Below are 22861 nucleotides of genomic sequence, written 5' to 3' on the forward strand. Positions count from 1 at the left end.
TTTTCTGTCACTGATTCCTCACAGCAGTTTCTAAACTTTTGGCCTGTTTGTCACTGTACACTGGTAGTTCCATCGGAAAGGAACAAAAATTGCAACTCCTATGATGCATCTCTCATATGTCATATTCCGATTCAAACCCAAAGCTCTGAACAGACTGGCAAGCCTATTTGGGGAAAATTGATTGCGGGCATTTCTAACACGAAGCCATTTTATTATTATACTTATTGATATATTCTCAAAATTGTGTAATTCAGTCACTAGTGCATCACCCATAGCATTGCTCATAGCATGCCAGAGTTGCTCACATGTAGATTCCTTTAGTGTTTGTTTTTGTTTTTCTCGCGTGTGTGTGTGTGTGTGTGTGTGTGTGTGTGTGTCTTTTTTATTCGTTCATGGGATGTAGGCATCGCTGGCAAGGCCAGCATTTAGTGCCCATCCCTAATTGTCCTTGAGAAGGTGGTGATGAGCCGCTGCCGTGAACTGCTGCAGTCCGTGTGGTGAAGGTTCTCCCACAGTGCTGTTAGGAAGGGAGTTCCAGGATTTTGACCCAGCGGCCATGAAGGAACAACGATATAGTTCCAAGTCGGGATGGTGTGTGACTTGGAGGGGAACGTGCAGGTGGTGTTGTTCCCAAGTGCCTGCTGCCCTTGTCCTTCTAGGTGGTAGAGGTCGTGAGTTTGGGAGGTGCTGTCGAAGAAACCTTGGTGAGTTGCTGCAGTGCATCCTGTAGATGGTACGCACTCCAGCCACGGTGCGCCAGTGATGAAGGGAGTGAATGTTTAGGGTGGTGGATGGGGTGCCAATCAAGTGGGCTGCTTTGTCCTGGATGGTGTCGAGCTTCTTGAGTGTTGTTGGAGCTGCACTCATCCAGGCAAGTGAAGAGTATTCCATCACGCTCCTGACTTGTGCCTTTATAGATGGTGGAAAGGCTTTGGGGAGTCGGGGTGAGTCATTCACCACACAATACCCAGCCTCCGACCTGCTCTTGTAGCCACAGTATTTATATGGCTGGTCCAGTTAAGTTTCTGGTCAATGGTGACCCCCAGGATGTTGATGGTGGGGGATTTGGCGATGGTAATGCCGTTGAATGTCGAGGGGAGGTGGTTAGACTCTCTATGGTTGGAGATGGTCATTGCCTGGCACTTATCTGGCGTGAATGTTACTTGCCATTTGTCAGCCCAAGCTGGATGTTGTCCAGTTGCTGCTGCATTTGGACACGGACTGCTTCATTATCTGAGGGGTTGCGAATGGAACTGAACACTGTGCAATCATCAGCGAACATTCCCATTTCTGATCTTATGATGGAGGGAAGGTCATTGATGAAGCAGCTGAAGATGGTTGGGCCTAGGACGCTGCCCTGAGGAACTCCTGTGGCTGCGATGATCGGCCTCCAACAACCACTACCATCTTCCTTTGTGCTAGGTATGACTCTAGCCACTGGAGAGTTTCCCCCCGATTCCCATTGACTTCAATTTTACTAGGGCTCCTTGGTGCCACACTCGGTCAAATGCTGCTTTGATGTCAAGGGCAGTCACTCTCACCTCACCTCTGGAATTCAGCTCTTCTGTCCATGTTTGGACCAAGGCTTAATGAGGTTTGGAGCCGAGTGGCCCTGGCGGACCCAAACTGAGCATAGGTAAGCAGGTCATTGGTGAGTAAGTGCTGTTTGATAGCACTGTCGACGACACCTTCCATCACTTCGAGGGTGAGAAGGTTGGTTCTCAAACAAGCGTACTGAGCTTGAATAAAGGAGACTATGATGGTATGAGAGCGGAATTGATTAAAGTGGACTGGGAAAATAGATCAAAGGGTAAGACGGTACATGAGCAGTAGTGTTCATTCAAGGAGTTATTTTACAACTTTCAAAAAATATATATTCCACTGAGGAAAAAAGGGTGTAAAAGAAATGACAGCCATCCGTGGCTAAGTAAAGAAATTAAGGATGGTATCCGACTAAAAACAAGGACATATATGGTAGCCAAACTTAGTGGGAGGATAGAATGTTGGGAAGTCTTCAAAAGACAGCAAAAAGTAACTAAAGGATTCATTTCGAAAGGGAAGATAGATTATGAAAATAAATTAGCAAAAAATATAAGAACAGATAGCAAGAGATTCTATAGTTATATAAAAAGAAAAAGGGTGGCTAAGGCAAACGTAGGTCCCTTAGAGGATGAGACCGGGAAATTAATGGTGGGAAACATGGAGATGGCAAAAATGCTGAACAAATATTTTGTTTCAGTCTTTACGGTAGAGGACACTAAGAATATCCCAACACTGGACAAACAGGGGGCTCGAGGGGGGGAGGAGCTAAATACGATTAAAATCACTAAGGAATTGGTACTCAGTAAATTAATGGGACTCAAGGCGGATAAATCCCCTGGACCTGATGGCTTACATCCTAGGGTCTTGAGGGAAGTGGCAGTGGGGATTGTGGATGCTTTGGTAATAATTTTCCAAAATTCTCTGGACTCGGCAAAGGTCCCGGCAGATTGGAAAGCTGCTAATGTAACACCCTTATTTAAAAAGGTTAGTAGGCAGAAGGCTGGAAATTATAGACCAGTTAGCCTAACCTCTGTGGTGGGTAAAATTTTGGAGTCTATTATTAAGGAGACAGTAGCGGAACATTTGGATAAGCATAATTTAATTGGACAAAGTCAGCATGGCTTTACGAAGGGGAAGTCATGTCTGACAAATTTGCTTGAGTTCTTTGAGGACATAACGTACAGGGTGGATAAAGGGGAACCAGTGGACGTAGTGTATTTAGACTTCCAGAAGGCATTCGACAAGGTGCCACATAAAAGATTATTGCTCAAGATAAAGAATCACTGGATTGGGGGTAATATTCTGGCATGGGTGGAGGATTGGTTATCTAACAGGAAGCAGAGAGTTGGGATAAATGGTTCATTCTCGGACTGGCAACCAGTAGCCAGTGGTGTTCCGCAGGGGTCGGTGCTGGGTCCTCAACTCTTTACAATCTATATTAACGATTTGGAGGAGGGGACCGAGTGTAACATATCAAAGTTTGCAGATGATACAAAGATGGGAGGGAAAGTGGAGAGTGAGGAGGACATAAAAAACCTACAAGGGGATATAGACAGGCTGGGTGAGTGGGTGGAGATTTGGCAGATGCAATACAATATTGGAAAATGTGAGGTTATGCACTTTGGCAGGAAAAATCAGAGAGCAAGTTATTAATGGCAAGAAACTGGAAAGTACTGCAGTACAAAGGGATCTGGGGGGGGTCCTAGTGCAAGAAAATCAGTTAGTATGCAGGTGCAGCAGATGATCAAGAAGGCCAACGGAATGTTGGCTTTTATTGCTAGGGGGATAGAATATAAAAACAGGGAGGTATTGCTGCAGTTATTTAAGGTATTGGTGAGACCACACCTGGAATACTGCATGCAGTTTTAGTGTCCATACTTAAGAAAAGACATACTTGCTCTCGAGGCAGTACGAAGAAGGTTCACTCGGTTAATCCTGGGGATGAGGGGGTGGCCATATGAGGAGAGGTTGAGTAGATTGGGACTCTATTCATTGGAGTTCAGAAGAATGAGAGGCGATCTTATTGAAACATATAAAATTGTGAAGGGGCTTGATCGGGTGGATGCGGTGAGGATGTTCCCAAGTATGGGTGAATTCTAGAACTAGGGGGCATAATCTTAGAATAAGGGGCTGCTCCTTCAAAACTGAGATGAGGGGAAACTTTTTCACTCAGAGGGTGGTAGGTCTGTGGAATTTGCTGCCCCAGGAAGCTGTGGAAGCTACATCATTGAATAAATTTAAAACAGAAATAGACAGTTTCGTAGAAGTAAAGGGAATTAGGGGTTACGGGGAGCGGGCAGGAAATTGGACATGAATTTAGATTTGAGGTTAGGATCAGATCAGCCATGATTTTATTGAATGGCGGAGCAGGCTCGAGGGGCCGATTGGCCTACTCCTGCTCCTATTTCTTATGTTCTTCTGTTCACTTTGCTGATGATTGGGAGTCGTGTGTGTCTGCCCCTGTCTCGGTGGGTGTGTGTGTGGGTCTGTCAGTGGTACATCAATTGATAGCAGTCAAGAGCCGCTTTATTGGTCTTCAAAAGCTTCGAAGGCTTGGAGAATGGATTGTTATTCCTTCTGTGGATGTTCGATGTTGCAGTAATAATATTTATCGAAGTGTAGACGGGCATAGTCAAATATAAAGATGTACTTAAGATTGGACAGCGAGACAGCTAACAGCAGTGGCCCTTTGCTGCAAGTGCATTCATTTTCAACTACATCCTTTCCAGGATGGGTAAGATGAGAGATTCTGGTATTCCACCTATTCCAGAATTTTCTCTTCCGCAGAAGTTCAATTAACTGGACTGTAATTTCCCATGTTAGCCCTTTCTGAATATGGGTATTTCACTGGCCATTCTCCAGTCCTCCAGCACACATCACACTCAATAGAACCATGAAATACAATTTCTCGGGCCTACACAATTTATTTTCCCATTTCACTCTAGATGCTCGGATGTATTCCATTGGGTTCCAGTATCTCGTCCTCCTTTTGCTTAACTAGCTTCTCTAATTCTTTCCATTTATTTATTATAATATATCTCATCTTGCTTTTAATCAATTCAGGATTTACCTCCTCCCTCATATCTTTTATTGATATGAAGTGTATCTGCCAATTTCTGCTTATCCTCCATTAACTCGCTATCCAATTCTCTCAGGGGTCCCACTTTTTTTTACTGATCTATTTGTAGATGACTGTTTTTAATATTTGCTGGAAGCACTCTGGTCAGGCAGCATCTGTGGAGAGAGAAACAGACTTAACATTTCAGGTCGATGACCTTTCATTGGAACTGGAAGGTGTTAAGAGATGAACAGCTTTTCAGTAAATACAGAGCCAGGGAAAGTGGACAGAAAAAGAACAAAAAGGAAGTCTGTGATAGGGTGGAGGGCAGGAGTGATTGAACAACAAAAGTGATGATGGTGCCAGGCAAAAGGAAGTGATAATCAGACTATAGAAACAAAGTCAAAAGCAAAATACTGGGGATGCTGGAAATCTGAAATAAAAACAGAAAATGCTGGAAAAGCTCAGCAAGTGAGGCATCATCTGTGGAGAAAGAAACAGAGTTTAACTCACTTGCTGAGCTTTTCCAGCATTTTCTGTTTTTACTACGATAGAAACAAAGAATGGGTCCATAGGAGGTGTAAATGGTTACGGCAGAGGAAGCATGGAAAATCTGGAGAGGAGGACAAGGCTCCAGTGGCCTGGGAATATGGATGAAGAAAGGCAGGTAGATTCCAGGTGTGTGGACCACCCTGCTGGCTGTGTACCCGGTGCTTCCCTCCACCTCTGCTATTTGCTGTAACCATTCACCTCTCTTTTAATCCAAACTGCTTAATCTTTGCCCAGTCGGACTCTCTAATCACCATCACTCCATACTTTGTTCTTACAAACCTGTAAAACTCCCTCAGGCTTGGCTTTCAAAATTGTTTCAACTTGTCTTCTAAAACCTTGGAAGAAATAAACACTCCCAGCCAAATCAATTATTAACTTCGAAGACTACAATTGCTCATGCCAGTGCAACTTGCAGTAGCAGGCTCCCAATTAGTGTCATATAGCTATGGCACAATAATTGTTTCACCATAAGTAGGAGCTAAGAAAGGCCATGCTTTAAAGAGGTATCTGTTATAAAGATAATCAAGATTTTATGCCAGTTAATTTTACTAAAATGTAGTTACATGCCTCCAATGTTGACCTCCAATCTTTGCTGCAAGGTTTATGCTAATTATAGAAATATAACCCAGAGGCATAGGACTGTATTGGGAACACATGTTCCTGGAAATGACCTCTGTTGTTAATTTCAAAACGTACTTCGTGTGGCACTGGAAAGATTTTGTTTTGACCACTATGGGGCATTGCAGTTTTAACTTCTAATTTGGCATTGCTCATATTAGGAATTAATTGGTGAACCACTGCAAGTTGCCTTGCAATTATGCTCTTACCACTTCTTGTCCATTGCTCTCCAGTATGGGTTCACGCTTTGTTCACAGTACTAAGTCTGCATTGGCCAAAGTTGGACAGGCAGTCAGTAGTGACTGAGCATGGCTCTCTGTTTCTACTGCTGCTCTCCACCACCTTCAACATGGTCAACCACTTGATATTCGTCCAACTTCTTTCCTCTGCAGTCTACTTCCGTGGAGTTGCTCGCTCCAGATTCCTCTTATACTTGTCTCAATGCCATCATTGAGTCTTCAAAAGCTTCTCTAGTACCCGCTTGGTCCTGTGTGGTATGTGGGCTCTACCCCATATCATTTATATACTATTCCTTGCCAGGATTATCGGAAACATGAGGTTAGCTTCCTGATGTATGCTGGTGAGACCCAGTTCTACCCCTCTCGCTTTTTCCATTGATCCAAAAGCTGTTGCTACACTCTCTGACTACTTGACCTGGATGAGTCAAAATTTTCTCAAGCTTAGTTGGAAAAGCTGAGCACTTACACTTTAGCTCCTATCAGTGTATATGTGCCTCTGGCCTTGACTCCAATCACTGTGATTGGGCCTGAGTTGTAAGATGCTAAAGCTTCACATACAGCTCAACGACCAGCTGAGTTTCCTCCTTCCCTCATCCTTCTCCCCCTCCCCTCCCCCCCCCTCCCCCCCCCCCCCCGCCCCAGTAATCAATACTTTTTTTTACCTCAAATGTGCTTGCCTCTACCTCTATCTCTTTCCCATTGCTGTCAAAACCCTACTCCCCTGGTCCAAGCCTTTATCATCTTGAGGCTCAATCTCTGCTAGCCAGCCAAGACCCTCCACAAATTTCAACTAATTTAAAATGCAACAGCCTGCTCCATTTCCTTTCATCTTAACTAAGCTCTCCTGTTTCCTGTATCCAGAAAACTGACTTTCAGGATTCTCATCCTTGCTTTCAAATCTATCTGGTGCCTCGTCTCACCCTACCCCAATGACCTCCTCCAGCTTTAAATATCCACATATATCCTTTGCCACTAGATTATTCCCTATCCTCCACTCCAACTTTGGTCGCTTGTTCCAGTTGTGCTTTTGTCCTCTGGAACTCCCTCCCTTGAAACCACCACCATGCTATTTCCCTTCCTGTTTGAAAAACCTCCTCAAAACCTTTGACAATATCTTCAGCCCTTGACTCTAACGTCGTTTGTTCTTTTCCCTTTCCTTCCTGCTTGACATCAATTATTTTTCCCCCTTAGCATCCACTGTTTTTCCTCATGATGAAAAAGTGCCTAGACATCTCCTGTACTTGAAATGCTGGTTGTTGATTTAGGCTAGGCTGGAAGGAACAACACTTCCCTCTCAGCTTGGGTTCATTTAGTTTTAGCTGTGGCCAGACCAAATAGGTGCTTTCATATTAGCTCTGAATATTTATTCTGCTAATTGGTGTTAGTGGAGCGGCTTCAAGCTGCAAGCCAGAAAATCCACATTGAAATTTAACTCTGTTTGGACTTCAGATGACTATTTTTGCTTTTCTTGTTTATTTCCCCCAAAAAGGACCATTAGCTACATCACATAGGAACAGGAGTAGGCCATTCTGCCCGACGGGCCTGCTCCACCATTCTATTAGATCATGGCTGATCTGTTCCTCAACTCCATTTACCCGCTTTTGCTTCATGGTCCCTTGATACCCTTACCTAACACACATCTATTGATCTCTGTCTTGAAAATGTTAAATTACTCAGCATCCACAGCCTTTTGGGGGTGAGTTTTCAAGATTTACACTACCCTTTGTGTGAAAAAATGCATCTTGATTTGACTTCTAAAAGGCCTTGCTCTCATTTTAAGGTTATGCCCTTTTGTTCTTGAATCCCCCACCAAAGGAAAATAGTTTCTCTGTTACCTATCCTATCGAATCCTTATGTCAAAACCTTAATAGTCCGTTAATTGTTTGTTTGGAGTTTAAGAGGAAGGTTACCCATTTAATATTAGAATTGTAAATATTGGTGAAAATGTAACTTTCCTTTTCTTAAATTTGTTTTTTGTTCTATTTTTCTTGTCATTAGGCAAAGCATTTATCACTTTTCTTTAACTTGTATTTTGTGGTAATTACTGATTTTTATGCACCTATCTTTCTCAACGGCACCAAAAGCAGTTATGATCAAACTAATGCTTCAACCTTTGTTGGGTTCAGTAAAGCTAGCAACACATTTCTTGTATTGCTGAACTAAATTTTGTTAATTGATGTGTTTTCTTCATGTTGAATATAGCATTTTTGACACTATTTAAACTAGCAGACATGGTTGCCATAGTAATTTGGAATGTTGGTAAACAAAGCGAAGATTGTTTATAATCTCAAGCATTTCACCAATAATGATGGAATGGTTCCCAGGCAACATCTAGGTTGCTGGCATCAAAACTGATTTTTGAGAATATCTATATCTTTGAAACAATGGCAAGGCCCAGGAAGGGGGTGGGGGCATGTGGGGAGAGGTCAGTCCATTTAAAATCCAGATATTCACAAGCACCCCATGCTAGCAATAAATGTGCTGTCCATACCTGTCCACAAGTAACACTTGTGCCAGGCAACGAGCATCTCCAACAGGAGAGAGTCTCACCATCTCCCCATGACATTCAACGGCATTACCATCGCTGAATTCCCCACCGTCAACATCCTGGGGGTCACCATTGACCAGAAACTAAACTGGACCAGCCACATAAATACTGTGGCTACAAGAGCAGGTCAGAGGCTGGGTATTCTGCGGCGAGTGACTCACCTCCTGACTGCCTAAAGCCTTTCCACCATCTGCAAGGCACAAGTCAGGAGTGTGATGGAATACTCTCCACTTGCCTGGATGAGTGCAGCTCCAACAACACTCAAGAAGCTCGACACCATCCAGGACAAAGCAGCCCGCTTGATTAACACCCCATGCACCACCCTAAACATTCACTCCCTTCATCACCGGCGCACCGTGGGCTGCAGTGTGTACCATCAACAGGATGCACTGCAGCAACTCGCGACCTCTACCACCTGGAAGGACAAGGGCAGCAAGCACATGGGAACAACACCACCTGCACGTTCTCCTCCAAGTCACACTCCATCCCGACTTGGAAATATATCGCCGTTCCTTTGTCGTCACTGGGTCAAAATCCTGGAACTCCCTACCTAATAGCACTGTGGGAGAACCTTCACCACACGGACTGCAGCGGTTCAAGAAGGCGGCTCACCACCACCTTCTTGAGGGCAATTAGGGGTGGGCAATAAATGCTGGCCTTGCCAGCGACGCCCGGATCCCATGAACGAATAATAAAAAAAAATGTAATATTAATAGCCAGCTATCCTAGCTTAATTAAACAATGGAAAACTTCTTTCCCCACAGTTGTAATGGTCGGTCCAATTTGAATCTCTTTTTCTCTCTTTTCCCCCTTCCTCCTCCAACAGTAATACAGAATGGGTGTGTAAACCCTGTAACTGAAAAACGGCCATTTAGCTTGGTAATAACTAGGTTGAAAATGGACTTCTGCCTGGAGGGCCAGTAGAGTTGTCATTGTTACGCTTCTTGTTGCATGAAAAATAAGAAATTGTTGGATCTCACTGTGAAAACAGTGTTCAGTTCTTTTACGTATTTTCTGATACCAGCTTGTTGCTTTGCAGTCGTAATGTATCTTGATAGTGCTTCTCAGTTCACCTTGGATAAAGGTAGTCGAATGCACGTGCAATATTACACTAGCCACTATACACAGCAAGGGTTCTACCTTACAATTCCCCAGGTCATGCTGCCATTAGCTAGAAATTGTACAGTAAAAGTTGCACTCCAGATTATAGGGCATGCAAGTTCTTCATAAGGGAGTGATGGGTGATTCTGAACCAGAGACAAACCTGAAAATTTTGACGGTGATATGTTATTTTGTTAAACTGGAAGAAAAGATGCTGCAACTACCAGAAATCAACAGGTTTGCTGGTTTGAAAATAGCTTCAACCAAATTACTATCATTTTTATTTTATTTTCCTTTTCAGGATCGTGTGTATGTACAACAGAATAACGTAGAGAATGTTTACAACTTGGGGTTGATCATTTTCAGAGATCAGGTTGTGCGTTATGGTTGCATCCGAGACCACCTACGTCAGACTCTCCTGGATATGATCGCACGGGAGAGGAAAGGAGAGGTAGTAGACAGGTAAGTCAAGGCAAGCACTCATTAGTTGGTATCAGTGCCTCATAGCTGCTTGTAACATTACTATACATAATTGACCTATTTCTTTCTGTTTTATCAAGCTCAAGTTTCTTTACTAAACTTCAAATATATTTACATTTCTTAATGACTTTGTATTATGCTTTTAAGATATGGCCATATTAATCTCATTAATTGTAAATGCTATGTTGGCAAAACAAAAGTGCAGCTAATAATTATAGAAATTTTGACAATTTTGTAGATATAATCTTTACAGTGCCATTTCTTAAAGATTATGCAGCTTAGTAAGCTAATTATTATCCCTTTGGATGGATGCAAGAAATTGCATCCTCATTTATGGAGAAATCCTTTCCAAACATTAGAATGGCTGGCAGTTACTGGAAATCCAATGTGCAGAGGAACTAAATTCGACTTTATAGTCGTCTCCTGCAATGTTTGGTGTTGAATCTTTCGAATAACATTCATGTTACAAGAGACCCCTTGGAGGGGGTCCAGAGAAGGGCGACATGGCTGATCCCAGAATTTAAGAGAATGAAGTATGAGGACAGATTCACTACCCTGGGTCTTTTCTCTCTTGGAAAAAGACTGAGATGTGATATGATGGAAGTATTTAAAATTGAGAAGTTTGGACATATTGGATCCCAATTTTTTTTCTCTGCCAAGTACAGATATGAGCACACGGTCGTATTTACAAATTATGGACCACAAAAGAAAATAGGAAATGCAGGAGGAACTTTTTTCTAAATGGCTGATAAATAACGGCTAAACAAATTACCGGCACAGGTGGTGGAACAATAATCCTTAATGGGTTTCAAGAAGGAACTAGACAAGTTCTTGTCAACTAAATATGATTTAGTTACTGGAAATGCACCAAGAGAATACTGTTTGAGCAGTAGGCTGGATTGACTAAAGGTCTTCTCCTGCCCGAAACTTTTACAATGTTACTACGAAAATGCTCCAAGACCTGTGGGTAGTCCAACGGTTTGTGATTCACATTTGGCTTGTGGTGGATGTTCACGTTCCAGGATCAATGAGGCTTTAGTGTTGATGTTTAAATCCCTTTGTGGTCTCACCCCTACTTATCTCAGTAACCTCTACAACCCCATTTGCCCCACAATTGGCGACCGTTGCTTCAGCTGCCGAGGCCATGCACACAGGAATTCTCTTCCTGACGCCCTGTACCTCAACACCAAAATGGTGCAAGACACATCTGCATTTTTTTGGCTGCATGGAATTTGCTGTGAAACTCCAGACAAATCAAAGATAATATAAGCATTTCATGGAGGGGACTGTGGAAAAAGGGAAGTTGAGCTATGAGGAAGCAGGACACCAGGCCTAATGCTCCCAGGGGCTGTATTGATCACTTGCACTGGAGTAAGGAAGAAACTTGTGGTGTAAAGAACTTTCTGCATTCACTGCTAAAGGAGCTGAGTGTAGAGCCTAGTAGTGTACTGCACTTTTTCTGTAAGAAGTGTGCTGTCCTTTAATAACAGGTAAAGCATATACTGTCAATGAGCTTATTAACTCCATTTGGAACCTGAAACAAACTCTGGAGTCATGCTTATATTTCCATTTTCTGGAACAACTTGAAGCGAAGTTGTAGAGGTTAGTGGCGATCTAAGATTAGTGAGAATTTTAAAGTTATGGAAGTTTTATAGGGGCAGAAAACAGAAAAGCTGCAGCTTCTGGATTATGTGGTGTGCAGCAAGACCATTGAAGAAGAGAACATTTCATTCTGGTGCATCATAACCAGCATGTTAGCGATTGGGATTGTACCAGTATAATCTAAGTATTCATTTGTTAAACAGGCACTAGTGAAATTTGTCATTTTTGTGAGATTTCAATAGAATGGCTTTAGTACTTGTACTGTGAATGTACTAGCAAAATATTTTCGTTTAGAAAAACTGAAAGTTTAACATGGTAAACAGCTGAGAATGTTTTCAGAAATACTGGTGTGTTTAAATTTTGCAATGCGTACTCGACAATGACGCTTTAAAGGGATGTCACTCTCTTTATGTAAGTGGAGTTGTTCAGAGGAGCCCAGCTTTGTTTTTGTGAGAATGTTACAATTATGTCACTTACAAACAATGCAACTGCACTTTTCAAACCCAGTCGGAAAGCTCCTATACTGTTGACGTTGCCCTCCAGAAATGTTTATTGTGTAAGCTATTTGTTAAGCGCAAAACTCTGCTGTTCTACAAGAGTTTCTTGGTTGTGATTTTCACATGGAAACCTTTCATAAGATGCAACAATTATATAAACTCTTCACCAGCAGTCCTCTAAATACCTGCTGGCAACCTGACCTCAATTTTTTTTGCAAAGTGTTGCTAGTGGTGACTGTTGCTCCACTTGGTGCAATGTATCTCTTTAAAATGTCACACTAGTCCAGAAACCGGCCTCAGGTTAGACATCCTCGACTGATTTTGGTACTGTACGTTTGCAGTGCTAAATATTCAAGCTGTTCAGCAGTGCTGAATATTTGCTAGTGTGACACAAATGCTGTAGCAGCCATTAGTGGTAGAGATTGACTTGTACAATAGTGATTCTGTATAACTGTTCTGGTCCAATTTGTGCCAGGCTATGGAAAAGAAAGCTGACCTAAGGACCAGCTATTTATTAGTTGATCAGCTTGAGCTCATCTTTTCTGCATAAAAGATTCTATATTGTGTTGCACCTAGTGAGCTTTGATGAATTTGAACTTGTTCTTGGAATGCTATCTCTTATCTAATATTCTCCCAGCCAATTTTAATTGTTGATACAGTACCATTTGCTGGTCTGACTTATTCAGATTAGGTTTTCCTCTTCCCTTCATTTTAAAAAGAGAACCTTCTGATAGTTGTATTTTTTTTTAAGAAAGTATATTTTTCTATAATTAGTTTCTTCTGTTACTAGAGGTGCAATTCGAAATGCCTGCCAGATGCTAATGATTCTTGGCTTAGAAGGACGATCAGTGTATGAGGAAGATTTTGAAGCTCCGTTTTTAGAAATGTCTGCTGAATTCTTCCAGGTATCTAATTTTATAATTTGTTTAAAGGTTAAATGAAAATGGCTAATTGTTAGTTTAATTGAGATTCCTTTTTTTTAATAAGGCAATGCATAGTCACTAAAAATCTAGTTTTAAAATCATAATGTAATGTAATTCTTTTTCAGACCTATTGTTAATCATTAAAATGGTCAAATGTATCTTTTTTTTTTACACAGATGGAAAGCCAGAAATTCTTAGCGGAGAACAGTGCATCTGTTTACATTAAGAAAGTGGAGGCACGAATTAACGAAGAAATTGAACGAGTTATGCACTGTCTTGATAAATCCACAGAAGAACCAATTGTGAAGGTGGTGGAGAGAGAACTCATTTCTAAGCACATGAAGACTATAGTAGAAATGGAAAACTCTGGTCTAGTACATATGTTAAAAAATGGAAAGACAGAAGGTAAATTCAAAAGGGTATTAGGGCTTTTTTTTTAAACTACACCTATTGCCTGTTCAGTTGTGTACAAGTTTCATTTTTGGTAGAGCTAAATATTTTCACAATTCAGATTTAGCTATATTTGGATTAATTTGTGTTGAGTTCCTGGTTGCTATTATCCAAACCTTTGGGTTAACCTACAGTGATCATCTTTGCGATGATTCTAATTCAGGATAGAATTAATTTTGTTGCCAGTAGCAGAATTTAATAAGAACATAAAAACATAAGAAATAGGAGCAAGAGTAGGCCATACGGCCCCTCGAGCCTGCTTCGCCATTCAATCAGCCATTGAATCATGGCTGATCTTCGACCTCAACTCGCTTTCCCGCCCAATCCCCATATCCCTTTATTCCCCTAGGGTCCAAAAATCTATCGATCTCAGCCTTGAATATACTCAACGACTCAGCATCCCTCTGGGGTAGAGATTTCCAAAGAGTCACAACCCTCTGAGTGAAGAAATTTCTCCTCCTCTGAGTCCTAAATGGCCAAACCCTTACCTTGAGACTATGCCCCCTAGTTCTAGACTCTCCAGTCAGGGAAAACAACCTCTCAGCATCTATCTTGTCAAGCCCCCTCAGAACCTTCTATGTTTCAATGAGATCATCTCTCATTCTTCTAAACTCCAGAGAATATAGGCCCATTCTACTCAATCTCTCCTCATAGAACAACTCTCTCATCCCAGGCATCAATCTAGTGAACCTTCATTGCACCACCTCCAAGGCAAGTTTATCCTTCCTTAGATAAGGAGACCAAAACTGTACACAGTACTCCAGGTGTGGTCTCACCAAAGCCCTGTACAAGTGTAGTAAGACTTCCTTACTTTTGTACTCCAACTCCTTTACAATAAAGGCCAACATGCCATATCCTTTCCTAATTGCTTGCTGTACCTCCGCGCTAACCTTGTGTTTCTAGTACGAGGATACCCAAATCTCTCTGAACATCAACATTTAATAGCTGCTCACCATTTTTAAAAATATTCTTTTTCTATTCTTCCTATCAAAGTGAATAACCTCACATTTTCTCACATTATACTCTATCTGCCACCTTCTTGCCCACTCACTTAGCCTGTCTATATCCCTTTTGCAGACTCTACGTGACCTTCTCAAAGCTTACTTTCCCACCTAGCTTTGTATCATCAGCAAACTTGGATACATTACATTCGGCCCTTTCATCTAAGTCATCAGTATAGATTGTAAATAGCTGAGGCCCAAGCACCGGTCCTTGTGGCACCCCACTAGTTACAGCTTGCCAAACTGAAAATGACCAGTTTATCCCTAATCTCTGGTTAACCGACAGAAAACAATCATCTGTCCATGCTAATATATTACCCCCAACTCCATGAGCCCTTTTCTTGCAGAGCAACCTTTTATGTGGCACCTTATCGAATGCCTTTTGAAAATCCAAATATACTACATCCACTGGTTCCCCTTTATCTACCCTGCGAGTTACATCCTCAAAAAAACTCTAATAAATTTGTCAAACACAATTTCCTTTTCATAAGACCATGTTGACTCTGCCTAATCCTGTTATGATTTTCTATGTGCCCTGTTACCACTTCCTTAATAATGGATTCCAGCATTTTCCCGACGACTGATGTCAGGCTGACTGGCCTGTCGTTCCCTGTTTTCTCTCTCCTTTCTTGATGTTAACTCAGGTGCTATGTTTTATTAGCCTTATGAATGTCACAATCCACTGTTTGTTTCTATTTGAGGGAACAAGTGAGAATTTATATTTCTGTTTGCAGTCTGCTAAATAAGATTGCACATTTGTGAACTCGTCCATGGAGAAAATGCAATCGAAGTTTTACCATGTATAAATTTAACAAAAAATACTAACTTTATAACACCTATATGTTGTAAGGCACCCCAATCCTTTGCACGGATGTGGAGCTGAATCAAAACGAACTCTGCCTTTTAGCGGTGATAGTGGAAAAGATAAACTCTTGTTGAATCTTTCAACAGGAAGCCACTGGAAAAAGTAAATGGTACTGAACTGTATGTTAGCCCTTAAACTGTTAGCTGCTCTGGGGAATTCTGTTCTTCCCAGGACTGGATTTGATTTTTAACATTTCAGCTACTTTGAGTTGCTTTTATAATGCTATTCTGATATTTTGAATATATAGTTTTTAATGCATCCTCCCCTGTCTTTACTTTCTTCCCATTCTCCTCTTTCCTGTTATTTCTCTTGTGCTTCAATTTTAATTTGCATTTTACATTATTTTATTTAATATCTATATCTAGACACACTTATTTATACTATATATAGATACACATACATGCTATATTTTAATACTTGGCCGTTTTGCTGTGCCTCCTTCATCTTCCCATTTCAGATCTGGCCGGAACCCGTAAAACTAAATTAGTCCCTGGTTTTGCTCAAAATTGATTCCCAGGTGGTTTTTTTAGACAATGAGACTGAGCGTTATGGTTTGACTTGGTCGTGTTGTTGGAGTGATCAGGCCAATTTATGTTATGAAAATCTGAGACATTCAGCAGCATGAATCAACTCAGGTGTCTGATGAGAACTCATTGGCGGCACAGGGAGCTGAGCATTGCTGATCTGATCAGTGCTGCTTGAGGTTACAAATTGGCTGTTTGGAAATGTGTTCAATGCCTATAATAGACTCTCTGGGTTTAGGTGATTGTATAAACTTCTAATAAATTCACAATTTAATGTCATCTAAAACCGTCAAGTGTTACCATCTTTATGCTCCCGGTCACCATTTATTCTCTATTGTACACTGCAGAATTTCCCTTTTATCTGCTAATTTTCCCAGTAAATTGTAATCCTGTCCCAGTGCAGCAACCCAAACCATTTACTATAATTTGGTCCAATTACTATTGTACAAATAGGTTTAGTTAGGACAAGAAGAGGTGGTACCTTAAAGGATGCCCCAAAAATATCTCAAATTGACAAATTTGACATATGTTGACCAGCTACAGAATATGGTTTTGGTTTACGTATATTTTTGAGCACCCAACTAGTGTCTGATCCCTATGGTCTCAATTAATTTTTGGTGCTGTTTTTCAATTAAACGTATTTCTTATAGTATGATAGGAATTTCCCAAAACGTCAGACAGCAAATTTTTAAAGAACTTAACTTATACAAAGGATCTGAGTGATTTGAAAAAGCATAAAAATCTATAGGTATGACAAATGAAGTATAACTATCTTGTTTATAACCTTCATTATTGGCCTCCTTTGTGTAGAAACCACAAAATACCCTTTTGTCACAGTACGGAGACACTGGAACAATCCCAAGAATAGTAAGAAACAGAAATTATTTTTAACTTAAGTTTTTTTTACATAAACTATTAGAGTGAGTTAAAGGCTGTAATTAATCTCGCTCCCAGTGTTTTTAAAGTTCTGTGTATCTCTCATTTAAATTACATTGAGAATAATGGATGGCTTGACACAGTCACAAGGTTGTAACACATGAATTTGCTTGATCTAAGCAATGAGGGCAAAGCTAGAGTCGATTTACAAATATCATCCAAACCCTTAGTGTGCAGCCTTGAACACACTCCAAAAATTCCTTTTAATGTGTACGAACTCCTTTTCAATTTGAATATTTCCATTTCCATTGCCACTGCCAATTTTTTCTTGTATGCAGCTCTGAGTCTTGTGACAGAAAGAGGGGACCTTTTAATTTTTGTGGGTAAATAGCATCAACAATGAGCACTCGTATAGCACAGAGGAAGAATGGAGCTGCTTCTACTCTGTCCTATCAATGTGTCTTCATCCCAGTCTTAAAAGAGCACCCTGACTGCACTATTGTGACAATTTTCTGTTTTCCATAGCAGCCATCCTCTGGCCTCTGTCCAATTGCCAATTAATGCTTAATTAGGAGCTTTTTTTGGCCTCTGCCCACGAGGAACTGGTTGAAGCTCCCCAAACAAAATTCACTTGGGATTTTCATGGCCAGCACATAGGAGTCTTTTACCCCATCAATCTGAGCTGGATTTAAACTGATACTCAAGAGGTGAAAGGCCAGTGGGAACCCACTGCACCACCTGTCTCTAGGAGGGGATGTTTTACACAATTATACAGTTAAGCCAATATTCTTGGATTAGTTGTAAGGATTTAAAGATTTTACTGTTTTTTTTCATTCCCTTTTCACAGTTCTTTTTCAAAAGTTATTTTGTAAAATATAGGCACATTCTGTTGTCTTAGGAGGTTGAGATCATTTAAGAGGCAAATGGTAGTCTCAGGACAAAAATGCACTAATCATGTTTTAGATTCCAACTCTGCTGTTCGATCTTCACAGTATCACAAAATAATTATGAATGAGGAAGGCCATCTCACATGCTTTAGTTCATCAATCCAAAAAGATCCTGAAATCATCCCATTGCGGCATCCAATTATTTCTTTAATGATTCCAGGATTTTCATCTGTGTTGCTCCATTCCATATATTGCTCACTCTGTGAAGACCTGATATTAGTCCTAAATTTACTTTTTACTAGTTTGAATCTTTGCCCTACTTGCAATTTAGTTTAAAGTAATGTTTCAGATTAACCTTTTCCAAACCCTTCACTGTCTGTCTTCTACCTCTATGGGCACCACTCATTACCTCTTGGTTGTTTCTACAGTTTTTACTCATAACTCAGACTTCTAACATTAGGAATCTAGCTTTTGTCTGCACTGTCTACAACTGTTGAATATCTACCTTCTTTCTCAATGACTGGGGTTGAACACAGTGCTTAAGTGTGCTCTGATTAGGAGCACTTATACAGTTTGAACCTGACTTCCTCTGACTTGTGCTCTCCTTATTTGGCTGTACAGTTCAGCATTCTGTTGGCTTTATTGACTGCTACTCTGCATTGGTTGGACCTGTTCCGCATCGGGTCGAAGACTCCTCAGTCTCCATTTCTTCCTTGGCTATTTCATAGAGTAGATGTCTTGCCCATTTTTCTTTCCTGTATACAGTACTTTATAATTGTCCATTTTAAATTGTATCTGCCATTACTTTGCCCACTTACATATTTTGGCCAACTTGTTTTGTAATTTCTGAGTTGCCATCTCTGAATGCACTATAATTTTTAGTGTGCCATCATATAGTGATAGGGGATTCAATTGTAAGGGGAACAGATAGGCGTTTCTGTGGCCGCAAACGTGACTCCAGGATGGTATGTTGCCTCCCTGGTGCTAGGGTCAAGGATGTCACGGAGCGGCTGCAGGGCATTCTGGAGGGAGAGGGTGAACAGCCAGTAGCCGTGGTCCATATCGGTACCAACGACATAGGTTTAAAAAAAAAGGGATGAGGTCCTGCAAGGTGAATTTAAGGAGTTAGGAGATAAATTAAAAAGCAGGACCTCAAAGGTAGTGATCTCAGGATTACTACCAGTGCCACGTGCTAATGAGTACAGGAACAGGAGAATAGAGCAGCTGAATGCGTGGCTGCAGGGATGGTGCAGGAGGGAGGGATTTAGATTCCTGGGACATTGGGACCGGGTTCTGGGGAAGATGGGACCTGTACAAGGGGGATGGGTCACACCCAAGCAGGACCGGGACCGATGTCCTCGTGGGGGTGGTTGCTAGTGCTGTTGGGAAAGGTTTAAACTAGAATGGTGGGGGGATGGGAACCTGAGCAGGGAGACAGAGGAGGGGGAAACAAGGATAGAAACAAAAAGACAGAAGGGGAAGAAGCAATAGTGGAAGGCAGAGAAAACAAGGGTGAAAAACAATTAGGGCCATTGTGCAAAATAAAACTAAGATGACTAGCAATCTTAAAAAGACAAGTCTAAAGGCATTGTGTCTTAATGCGCGGAGCATTCGCAATAAGGTAGATGAATTAACAACGCAGATAGATATTAACGGTTATGATATAGTTGTGATTACAGAGACATGGCTGCAAGGTGACCAAGGATGGGAATTGAACATCTAGGAGTATTCAATATTTAGGAAGGACAGGCAAAAAGGGAAAGGAGGTGGGGTAGCATTGTTAGTAAAGGAAGAAATCAATGCAATAGTGAGGAACGATATTGGCTCGGAAAATCACGATGTGGAATCTGTATGGGTGGAGCTAAGAAGCACCAAGGGGCAGAAAACGTTGGTGGGGGTTGTCTATCGACCCCCAAACAGTGGAGATGTAGGGGAGGGCATTAAACAGGAAATTAGAGACGCATGCAAGATGGGTACAACGATAATCATGGGTGACTTTAATACACATATAGATTGGTCAAACCAAATTAGCAATAATACTGCGGGGGAGGAATTCCTGGAGTGTGTATGTGATGGTTTTCTAGACCAATGCGTTGAGGAACCAATTAGAGAACAGGCGATCCTAGACTGGGTATTGTGCAATGAGAAAGGATTAATCAACAATCTTGTTGTGCGGGGTCCCTTAGGGAAGAGCGACCATAACATGATAGAATTCCTCATTAAGATGGAGAGTGAAGTAGTTGAATCCGAAACTAGGGTCCTGAATCTAAATAAAGGAAATTACGAAAGTATGAGTTGTGTGTTGGCTATGATAGATTGGAGAACTTTTAGTAAAAGGGATGACGGTGGATAGGCAATGGCTAATATTTAAAGAACGAGTACAGGAAATACACAATTATTCATCCCTGTCTGGTGCAAAAATAAAACAGGAAAGGTGGCTCAACCGTGGCTTACAAAAGAAATTAGGGATAGTATTAGATCCAAAGAGGAGACACGTAAAATTGCCAGAAAAAGCGGCAAGCCTGAGTATTGGGAGCAGTTCAGACTTCAGCAAAGGAGGACAGAGATTGGTTAAGAGGGGAAAAATAGAGTATGAGAGTAAACTAGCAGGGAACATAAAAACTGACTGTAAGAGCTTCTATAAATATGTCAAGAGAAAAAGATTAGTGAAGACAAATGTAGGTCCCTTACAGTTCGAAATGGGGGAAATTTTTATGGGGAACAACGAAATGGCAGAACAATTAAACACATACTTTGGTTCTGTCTTCACAAAGGAGGACACAAATAACCTGCCAGAAATGTTAGGGAACCAAGGATCTAGTGAGAGGGAGGAACTGAAGGAAACCAGTATTAGTAAAAAAAAGTGCTAGGGAAATTAATGGGGCTAAAGGCTGACAAATCCCCAGGGCCTGATAATCTACATCCCAGAGTACTAAAGGAAGTGGCCCTGGAAGTAGTGGATGCATTGGTGATCATCTTCCAAAATTCTATAGACTCTGGAACAGTTCCTACAGATTGGAGGGTGGCAAATGTAACCCCACTATTTAAAAAAGGAGGGAGAGAAAAAACAGGGAATTACAGACCAGTTAGCCTAACATCAGTAGTGGGAAAAATGCTAGAGTCTATTATAAAGGATGTGATAACAGAACACTTGGAGGGCATTAACGGGATTGGACAAAGTCAGCATGGGTTTATGAAAGGGAAATCATGCTTAACAAATCTACTGGAGTTTTTTGAGGAGGTAACTAGTAGAATAGATAGGGGAGAACCAGTGGATGTGGTGTATTTGGATTTTCAGAAGGCTTTTGATAAGGTCCCACACAAGAGGTTAGTGTGCAAAATTAAAGCACATGGGATTGGGGGGAATATACTGGCGTGGATTGAGAATTGGTTGACAGACAGGAAACAGAGAGTCGGAATAAACGGGTCTTTTTCCGGGTGGCAGGCAGTGACTAGTGGGGTACCGCAGGGATCAGTGCTTGGGCCCCAGCTATTCACGATATATATCAATGATTTGGATGAGGGAACTAAATGTAACATTTCCAAGTTTGCAGACACAAAGCTGGGGTGGAATGTCAGCTGTGAGGAGGATGCAAAGAGGCTCCAATGTGATTTTGACAAGTTGGGTGAGTGGGCAAGAATATGGCAGATGCAGTATAACGTGGATAAATGTGAGGTTATCCACTTTGATTGTAGAAACAGAAAAGCAGATTATTATCTGAATGGTGATCGATTGGGACAATGGGAGGTGCAACGAGACCTGGGTGTCCTTGTACACCAGTCGCTTGTAGCGAGCATTCAGGTGCAGCAAGCATTTAGCAAGGCGAATGGTATGTTGGCCTTCATTGCAAGAGGATTTGAGTACATGAGCAGGGATATCTTAGCGCAGTTTTTTTTTGTTCATGGGATGTGGGCGTCGCTGGCAAGGCCAGCATTTATTGCCCATCCCTAATTGCCCTTGAGAAGGTGGTGGTGAGCCACCTTCTTGAACCGCTGCAGTCCGTGTGGTGAAGGTTCTCCCACAGTGCTGTTCGGAAGGGAGTTCCAGGATTTTGACCCAGCGACGATGAAGGAACAGCGATATATTTCCAAGTCGGGATGGTATGTGACTTGGAGGGGAACGTGCAGGTGGTGGTGTTCCCATGTGCCTGCTGCTCTTGTCCTTCTAGGTGGTAGATGTCGCGGGTTTGGGAGGTACTGTTGAAGAAACCTTGCCGAGTTGCTGCAGTGCATCCTGTGGATGGTACAAACTGCAGCCACAGTGCGCCGGTGGTGAAGGGAGTGAATGTTTAGGGTGGTGGTTGGGGTGCCAGTCAAACGGGCTGCTTTGTCCTGGATGGTGTTGAGCTTCTTGAGTGTTGTTGGAGCTGCACTCATCCACCCAAGTGGAGAGTATTCCATCCTGACTTGTGCCTTGTAGATGGTGGAAAGGCTTTGGGGAGTCAGGAGGTGAGTCACTCGCCACAGAATACCCAGCCTCTGACCTGCTCTTGTAGCCACAGTATTTATGAGGCTGGTCCAGTTAAGTTTCTGGTCAATGGTGACCCCCAGGATGTTGATGGTGGTGGAATCTGCGATGGTAATGCTGTTGAATGTCATGGGGAGATGGTTAGACTCTCTCTCTTGTTGGAGATGGTCATTGCCTGGCACTTGTCTGGTGCGAATGTTACTTGCCACTCATGAGCCCAAGCCTGGATGTTGTCCAGGTCTTGCTGCATGCGGGCTCGGACTGCTTCATTATTTAAGGGGTTGCGAATGGAACTGAACACTGCAATCATCAGCGAACATCCCCATTTCTGACCTTATGATGGAGGGAAGTTCATTGATGATGCAGCTGAAGATGGTTGGGCCACAGACACTACCCTGAGGACCTCCTGCAGCAATGTCCTGGGGCTGAGATGATTGGCCTCCAACAACCACTACCATCTTCCTTTGTGCTAGGTATGACTCCAGCCACTGGAGAGCTTTCCCCTGATTCCTATTGACTTCAATTTTACTAGGGCTCCTTGGTGCCACACTCTGTCAAATGCTGCCTTGATGTCAAGGGCAGTCGCTCTCACCTCACCTCTGGAATTCAGCTCTTTTGTCCCTGTTTGGA

At 41.9% G+C, this 22861-nt stretch overlaps 1 protein-coding gene across 1 annotated transcript in view; it reads left to right on the forward strand.

Annotated features, from left to right (window-relative positions):
• Window positions 1–22861, forward strand: part of cul3b (cullin 3b) — an 89517-nt gene that overhangs the window by 41307 nt on the left and 25349 nt on the right. Inside the window, 3 exon segments of the mRNA XM_067995404.1 lie at window positions 9960–10120; window positions 13028–13142; window positions 13337–13565. Coding sequence (XP_067851505.1) covers window positions 9960–10120; window positions 13028–13142; window positions 13337–13565 — 505 coding nt within the window.

The sequence above is a fragment of the Heptranchias perlo genome, chromosome 13, assembly GCF_035084215.1.
Source record: "Heptranchias perlo isolate sHepPer1 chromosome 13, sHepPer1.hap1, whole genome shotgun sequence".
In the NCBI taxonomy this organism is placed as follows: domain Eukaryota; kingdom Metazoa; phylum Chordata; class Chondrichthyes; order Hexanchiformes; family Hexanchidae; genus Heptranchias; species Heptranchias perlo.